Source organism: Balaenoptera physalus (assembly GCF_965194825.1).
Source record: "Balaenoptera physalus genome assembly, chromosome: 19".
NCBI lineage: Eukaryota > Metazoa > Chordata > Mammalia > Artiodactyla > Balaenopteridae > Balaenoptera > Balaenoptera physalus.
Window position 1 is genome coordinate 46,434,891 of NC_138900.1, and position 8,948 is coordinate 46,443,838.

Below are 8,948 nucleotides of genomic sequence, written 5' to 3' on the forward strand. Positions count from 1 at the left end.
AAGGGGAAGGATGGCTTGCGCCCTGGGGACTCTGGGAAAAAGGCCCACTCTGGTGGCGCGGATTGGATCTCCGCACGAACCTAATAAAGGTGGCGGAACTAACACGTCATAAATAACGGGTGGGACGTTAGGTGGGGGAGGGGCGCGCGGTTGCTAACGTGAGCCCTAGCGTCGGCGCTGGCATAGCAGTTCAGCTCGGACGCAGGATGTGGCTCCAGCTCCTCAGTGGCCTGGGTCACTGCGCCTGGGAGCCGCCACGTGTTATGTCCCGGCTGCGCCTTTGGTTGCCACGGCTCCTCCTCACGTGGCAACAACTGTGGTTTCTAGTCCAGGCAGTTCAGCCTCCAGAGTGGGCCCTGGGCCCCGTCCAGGTGACCCCCAACCCCCCGCGGCTGACTGAGGCTTGGTCTTCATACGTCTCAGACCCCCCTCCCAAATTGCCCCATGCCCTTACACCCCTGGCAGAAGCCGGGGGCTTTAATTACTTGACGTCCTCGTCTCCAGTCCAGATGTTGGCCCCGCCTCATCAGGAGTTGACTGAGACTGAGGTTCCATACCCGGACTCGGATTCGGTTGGAGAGCTGCCTACAGGGCCAGTTCAGTTTGGTGTTCCACATCAGGATCTGAATAACAAGCAAACCCAACATCAAAAGCTCCCAGAGGAAGTTCCAGTGCTGGATTGGAATCAGAATTAGGCCTTCGTTCTGCCTTCTCGACACAAATATAAGACGAAAAACATAGGTCTAGATCAGGCTGAAGGTCACCAATCATTTGAAATACTTGTTCCACCTCTAGGTAGTAAGAGCTCAAAACCAATGAAGTTTATTGTTTCACCCCTAAACCTGAAGAAAGATCTAGTTCAGCATCGACGGCTTGCCAAAGCTGTTGAAACTACAGGCCAATTTGAAAAAAAAACTCAGGGTCTAGAACAACAGTTGCAGGGTGATTATTTAGATCCCAGTATGGATGCCTTTTATCCTGAGGACAGCCTACCTACGGATTTTCTGGGGAGCCCAGATGAACCTCCAGAGCCCCCTGTGGAAGCTGAAATTTCTCCATCCCAGCAGGAGGCCCAAACTCGTCATCTAGAGCTCACTGAGGAGGCTGAATCTTTACCCCAGAAACAGGCCCCTGCTCAGCATCCACAGACGCCTGAGGAGGTTGAATCTTTTTCACCCCAGGCAGAGGCCCGGGCTCAGCATCCAGAGCCCACTGGAGAGGTAGAACCACCTCCAGTTCAGCAGGAGGCTCCATCTCAGCCTTCAGAGGCCCCTGAGGAACTAGAAACTTCAAGTCCTCAGGAGGCCCTAGCCAAGCCTTTGGAGACACTTAAGGAGGTTGTAGTTCAACCAGTAGTACATCATGGGGTAAATGAAGCTCAGCAGTCAAACTTGTACAATGTCACTGTTAAACCTCTGGATCTGGCACTTTCCATAACTCCACAGGTCACTAAAGAGGTTGAACCTTCTCCAGTCCAGCAGGAGAACCCATCTCAGCCTCCAGAGAGCCCTGAGGAGGTTGAACCTTCTCTACTCCATCAAGAGGCCCCAACTCAGGCTCCAGGATTCCCTACTGAGTATGTACTTCAAATTCCAGTGAGTGATGAGGTAGCATCTCTACCTGGCGTTCAGCATCACGCTCATTCAAACTTGCCCAGTGTTACACTTCAACCTCTGGATTTGGAACTTACCATCACTCCAGAGCCCACTACGGAAGCTGAATTTCCTACAGCTCAGCAGGAGGCCCTGGCTCCACCTCTTGAGCATTCTGAGGAGACAGAATCTTCTCCAACCCAACAAGAGACCTCAGCTAAGCCTCTAGAGCCTCCTGGAGAGGTTGAGCCTTCAAGTGAGCAGGAGCAACCAGCTCCACCTTCTGAGCCTCCTGGAGAAGTTGAACCTTCTCCAACCCAGCAGGAGACCACAGGTCAGCCTCCAGAGCCTCTTGTGGAAGCTGAGCCTTCTCCAAGTGAACAGGAACAACCGACTCAGCCTTCTGAGCCTACAGAGCCTCCTGAGGAGGTGAAACCAGCAACCCAGCAGGAGACCACAGCTCAGATTTCAGAGTCTTTTGGAGAAGCTGAAACTTCTGCAACCCAGGAGGAAGCCTCAGCTCAGTCTCCAGAGCCCCCTAATGAGGCAGCATCTTCTCCAACCCAGCAGGAGATCCCAGCTCTGTCTCCAGTGGAGATAGAACCTTCTGCAACCCTGCAGGAGCAACGAGCTCAGCCTCCAGAGCCTTCTTCAGGGGAGGTGGAACCTTCTCCAACTCAACAGGAACAGCCAGCTCAACCTCCAGAGCTTCATGAAATGACAGTTTCACCTCCAAGTCACCATCATGCTCAGCATTCAGACTTTTCCAGTGTCGCTGTCAAACCTGCAGATGTGGAGCTTACCATAACAAAAGAACCCACTCCAGAGGTGGGACCTTCTCCAAATCAGCACAAGCCTTCAGCTCAGCCCTCAGTGCCCCTTACTAATGCAGAATTTTCTACAGCCCAGCATGAGGCCCCCACACTGCCTTCACAGCCACCTGAGGAGGTTGAACCTTTGCCAGTTCAACAGGATGCGCCAGCCCAATCTCCAGAAGCCAGTACACATATTAAATCTTCAGTACAAGAGGAGACCCCAGCTCAGTATCCAGAGCATCCTGGAGAAGAAGTTATACCTGCCACAACCCAGCAGGAGACTCCAGATCAGCATCCACAGGCTCCTGAGGTTGTACCTTCTCCACCTCAGCAGGAAGCCACAGCTCAGCATCCACAGCCTCCTGGTGAGGTTGAATCCTCTCCAACTCAGTCTCCAGAGCTCTCTAATGTGACTGTAGTTTTCTCTCCAGAGCATCACGTGACAACAGTTTCTCCTCTAGGTCAGGATCAAGCTCAGCTTCTGCAGCGGCCCGATGTCAATGTTAAACCTGTGGATCTTGCACTTATCGTAACTCCAGCTTTCACTAATGAGGTTGAAACTTCTCCACCCCAACAAGAAACCTCGGCTCAGTCTACAGTGTCCCCTGAGCAGTTGGAACCTTTGTCAGTCCAGCAAGAGTTTTCAAATCAGCATCCAACCCCCTCTGAAAATGTTGAACCTTCTCCAGTTCAGCAGAGAGCCCCAACTCAACCTGAAGAGCTTCCTGAGGAAACTGAACCTTCTCCAAGCCAGCAGGAGAGCTCAGCTCAGCATCCGAAGCCCACTGAGTGGGTTGGACCTTCTCCAGTCCAGCATCAGCACCCAACTCAGCCTCCAGGGGCCTCTACAGATGGTGCAGCTCAACCTTCAGTACATAATGAAGTGACATTCTCACCTCTAGGTCCAGGTGAAGTTGAACATCCAGTGTTGCCTAATATCACAGTTAAACCCGTGGATCTGGCGGTTGCCTTAACTCTAGAGCCCACTAAAGAGGTTGAACATCCTCCAGTGCAGCAGGAGGACCCTACTCAGACTCCAGATCCCCCTGGAGGGATAGAGCTTTCTTTAGTCCAGGCGGGGGCCCCAGCTCAGTCTCCAGTTCCCCAGGGGGGCTCAGCTATATCTCCTGAGCCCCCTAAGGAGGTGGTACCTTCTCCCACACAGCAGGAGCTTCAGGCTCAGTCATCAGAGCTCCCTGCAAAGGTGGAACTATTTCCAGTCCCTCAAGGGACCCTTCCTCAGCTTCTACAGCCCCCTGAGAATATGGAATCTTCTCCAGTCCAACAGAAGTTCCCAGACCTACCTCTGGAACCCCTTAAAGAGACAGAACCTTCTCAAGCCCAGCAGGAGGCCCCATCTCAGCCTCCAGCGCCACCTAAGGAGGTTGTAGCACAAACTCCAATGCATTACGAGATGACAGTTCCAACACTGCGACAGGATCAAGCTCAGCATTCAAACTTGCCCAGTGTCACAGTTAAACCTTTGGACCAGGGGCTTCCCACAGCTCCAGAACCTACAACGGAGGCTGAACATTCCGCAGCCCTGTAGCAGACTGCAGTTCCTCCAACATACCCCGAGGTGACATTTCCAAATCCAGAGCAAGTTCAGGCTCAGCATCCAGCCTTGACTGAGGTCACAGTTCAACCTTGGACCTTGAACTGACCATAAGGCCAGAACCCACTAAGGAGGATGAACCTTCTCCAACCATGCAGGAGACCTTAGCCCAGCCTCCAGAACCACCTAAGGAGGTTTTTGTAGCTCAGCCTCCAGTATATCAGAACCCAATAGTTCCAACACCAGATCAGGATCACTGAGCCTCTAACATCACCCAGTGTCACAGTTCAACCTTTAGACCAGGGGCTTACCACAACTCCAGAACCTACTATGGAGGCTGAACATTCCACACCCCTGCAGGAGACTATAGTTCCTCCAACATACCCCGAGGTGACACTTCCAAATCCAGAGCAAGTTCAGGCTCAGCATCCAACCTTGACTGAGGTCACAGTTCAACCTTTGAACCTCTTATGTTAACTCTGGAATCCAGTATGGAGGTTGAACATTCTCCAACCATGCAGCAGACCCAAGCTCAGCCTCCAGAGCTCATTAAGGAAGTTGTAGCTCAGTCTCCATTGTATCCCGAGGTGACAGTTCCAGCACCAGATCAGGATCATGCTGAGCATCCAACATCACCCAGTATCACAGTTAAACCTTTGGACCTGGAGCTTACCACAACTCCAGAACCTACTACAGAGTCTGAACATTCTACAGCCCTGCAGCAGACTACAGCTCCCCCTCCATAACACCCTGAGGTGACACTTGCACAGCCAAGCCTGACTCAAGTCACAATTCAACCTATGGATGTGGAACTTACAGTTACTGCAGGATCCAATATGGAGACTGTACATTCTCCAATCATGCAGGAGACCCCAACTCAGCCTCCAGAGGCACCTCAGGAGGTTGTAGTTCAATCTCCATTCCTGCAGGAGGTGACAGTTCCAACCCCAAGTAAGGATCAAGGTCAGCATTCAACATCATCCAGTGTCACAGTTCATCATGTGGACCTAGAGCAAACCACAACTCCAGAACCCACTATGGAGGTTGGACATTCTACATCCCTACGGCAGACTACAGCTCCCCCTCCAAAACACCCTGAGGTGACACTTGCACAACCACACCTGACTCAAGTCACAGTTCCACCTGTGGACCTAGGAGTTAACATATCTCAGCAACCAAGGCCATCTGAGACAGTTCTTTTTCCTTCGACTCAGTATTCAGTATCCACAGGTATTCCTGGTGTAAAATATACCCCAGAAAAGAAGCAGCCAGAACAGAATGCCACCACAAACATCAGCATATGTGAGCTCTGTAGCTGCAAAAATGAGACACTGTCGTGTGTTGTTCTCAGCCCAAAGAAGAAGCTCCACAGAGTGCCTGAGCCAGAGCCTAACACCTACAACGGCGCCTTCACCATCATGTAAGAATCGCCTTTCCTCATTTGTTCTCTGCATCCTGCCTGACATGGCAGCCTCTCTTCAGGTCTTCCTGGGTCCTCCTTATCTCCCCAATCCACATAGACTGACTTTCTGTTTCCACCTTTTGTTTGTCCATGATTCCTTATCTTCATTCTCCTTCTTACTATTTTTCCCTCTCCTCCAGTCTTTTACTTTTAATTGCCCTTATTTTTTCCTTCTCCATTTTTTACCCCATTATTTAATTCCTTAACATCTATTCTTCTCCCATCTTTATTCCATCTTCTTTACAGCAACATGTCCCTCTCCCCATCTCATTGGTGGTAATACAACAAAGTGGTTAAGAGTAGAGATTCTGGAGCCAGACTACCTGGGTTTGAACCCAGGTCTGTCATTTATTAGCTTTATGACTCAATTTCCTCATCTGTAAAATGGGGATTATGGTAGTCATCATCTCATAGGATGACTCCTATGACTCCTAAATCTCCCAATGACTCCAATCTCAAGGATTCTCTATGTAGAGTATCATGTCATCCGCAAACAATGACAGCTTTACTTCTTCTTTTCTGATTTGGATTCCTTTTATTTCTTTTTCTTCTCTGATTGCTGTGGCTAAAACTTCCAAAACTATGTTGAATAATAGTGGTGAGAGTGGGCAACCTTGTCTTTTTCCTGATCTTAGTGGACATGGTTTCAGTTTTTCACAATTGAGGATGATGTTGGCTGTGGGTTTGTCATATATGGCCTTTACTGTGTTGAGGAAAGTTCCCTCTATGCCTACTTTCTGCAGGGCTTTTATCATAAATGTGTGTTGAATTTTGTCGAAAGCTTTCTCTGTATCTATTGAGATTATGATATGGTTTTTCTCCTTCAATTTGTAGGCAGAACACTCTATGACATAAATCACAGCAAGATCCTTTTTGCCCCACCTCCAGTCACTCTCATGCTACTGTTGATTTCTTTCCTTGTTGGCTGAAGTGATGAGAGATATACGATCTCCATACCTATCAGTCACCCTGGGAGGGCTAAAAGGACATGCCTAAAAGATAAAAGTGTGATCTCGTCAATTCCTTAGGTTTACTTAGCAGCTTTCTTCTCTGGTGTATTACGAATTGTGTAGATAGGTTCCATTAAAACACTGCAAGTAAAGTAAGTCAGAGAAAGACAAATGTCACATGTTATCACTTATCTGTGTCATGTTTTGGATTCCACATATAAGTGATAACATATGACATTTGTCTTTCTCTGTCTGACTTACTTCCCTTAGTATGATAAAGAGATTATATCATTTAATTGTGGTATAATCCTGCAAACTAGATCTCATCCTCACTTTACAGATGAGGAAACTGACGTTCAGCGAGGTGAAGTGACTTGGTCAGGGCCACACAGACAGGAAGCGGCACAGCCCTTCTGACATCAAAAGCTTATTTCCAGGCTTCCCTGGTGGCGCAGTGGTTGAGAATCTGCCTGCCAATGCAGGGGACACGGGTTCGAGCCCTGGTCTGGGAAGATCCCACATGCCGCGGAGCAACTAGGCCCGTGAGCCACAACTACTGAGCCTGCGCATCTGGAGCCTGTGCTCCGCAACAAGAGAGGCCGTGATAGTGAGAGACCCGCGCACCGCGATGAAGAGTGGTCCCCGCTCGCCGCAACTAGAGAAAGCCCTCGCACAGAAACGAAGACCCAACACAGCCAAAAATAAATAAATAAATAAATTAAAAAAAAAAAAAAAAGCTTATTTCCATCAAAGTTTGTCTCCTTTCTGCTGAGCAATGCTGGCTCCTGGCATCAGGCTCCAGATGAGTGGATTGGAGCCATATAGGACAAGACTGAGGGATGAGGTGAAAGCCCCCTACTCCCATTCCTGCCTGCCCAGGATCCTGGAGGGGCAGGGGAGAGGGAGGCGGGAAGAGGGATGAGTAGGGTTTGAGGTTGTGCACCTGGAAAATGGGAGGTGGGAATGGGGCTCCTGGCTGTGCTTGCGTGTGTGTGTGTGTGTGTGTGTGTGTAGAGAGAGAGAATGAGGATGAGAGAACCAAGGTAAATATATAATTAGGTGTCGTCTATTTCCAAAATGAAAATAGCATTATGGTTTATTTCTGATTTTAAAAGCAAGGCATGCTTGTGGTAACAAATTTAGTCTGTACAGAAAGGAATAAAAAAGAAAGTGAAAACAGCCTATTATCCCCAAATCTAGAGATAACTGTGACCCACGGCTGGACTTTGAGTTCTACATTTCCAGGTTTAGCTACCTTAAACTCACCTTGGTCTTGCCTATTGGTGAGTTGCCATGGAGGCCTCCAGAAAACAGTTAACATGAATAACTCTGATTTTCAATTTTAAACTCACTTGTCACTTTGGGATAGCCAGGTTGTTGCCACCTGATAACTTCTTTGGGTTTATTTTATCTAAGAAGAATTGTAAAGCTAGCAAAAGAAAATTAGCCCATTAAAAGTCATGTTTTCAAAGATTAAGGAGATTGGAAAAGTTTTGATATGATATTAAGAAAAAAGAGAACATAGAATTATGTATCCAATGTGCTCTGAGTCTTGATTAAGATATGTATCTACAGTAGAGAACAAACTAGTGGTTACCAGTGAGGAGAGGTAAGGGGGGAGGGGCAAGATAGGGGTAGGAATTAAGAGGTACAAACTACTATGTATAAAATAAATAAGCTACAAGGATGTATTGTACAACACAGGGAATACAGCCAACATGTGATAATAAATATAATGGAATATAACCTTCAAAAATTGTGAAGTACTATGTTGTACACCTGAAACTTATATAATATTGTACATCCATTATACCTTAATAAAAGGAGATATCTCATTCACAGGAAAAAAAAAAAAAAACACTGCAAGTAAAATCAGGGAGCCTGATTCCTCCAGCTCCATTTTTCGTTCTCAAGATTGCTTTGGCTATTCGGGGTCTTTTGTGTTTCCATACAAATTGTGAAATTTTTTGTTCTAGTTCTGTGAAAAATGCCAGTGGTAGTTTGATAGGGATTGCATTGAATCTGTAGATTGCTTTGGGTAGTAGTGTCATTTTCACAATGTTGATTCTTCCAATCCAAGAACATGGTATATCTCTCCATCTGTAGTATCATCTTTAATTTCTTTCATCAGTGTCTTATAGTTTCCTGCATACAGGTCTTTTGTCTCCTTAGGTAGGTTTATTCCTAGATATTTTATTCTTTTTGTTGCAATGGTAAATGGGAGTGTTTTCTTTTTTTTTTTTTTTTGTTCTTTTTTTTTTTTTTTTTTTTAACATCTTTATTGAAGTATAATTGCCTTATAATGGTGTGTTAGCTTCTGCTTTATAACAAAGTGAATCAGTAATACATATACAATATGTTCCCATTTCTCTTCCCTCTTGCATCTCCCTCCCTCCCACCCTCCCCATCCCATCCCTCTAGGTGGTCACAAAACACCGAGCTGATCTCCCTGTGCTATGCGGCTGCTTCCCACTAGTTATCTATTTTACATTTGGTAGTGTATATATGTCCATGACACTCTCTTACCCTGTCACATCTCTCCCCATATCCTCAAGTCCATTCTCTAGTAGGTCT

The 8,948-nt window shown here is 47.3% G+C and overlaps 1 protein-coding gene across 1 annotated transcript in view; it reads left to right on the forward strand.

The window, feature by feature from the left end:
- LOC309649444 (uncharacterized protein) overlaps positions 1–8,699 on the forward strand; it is a 500,484-nt gene extending 491,785 nt beyond the window's left edge. Inside the window, exon 4 of the mRNA XM_082439483.1 lies at positions 505–8,699. Within this exon, the coding sequence (XP_082295609.1) occupies positions 816–3,956 (3,141 nt within the window). The 5' untranslated portion in view covers positions 505–815 and the 3' untranslated portion in view covers positions 3,957–8,699. The remainder of the gene's footprint in view (positions 1–504) is intronic.
- The last annotated feature ends 249 nt before the right edge of the window (positions 8,700–8,948 follow it).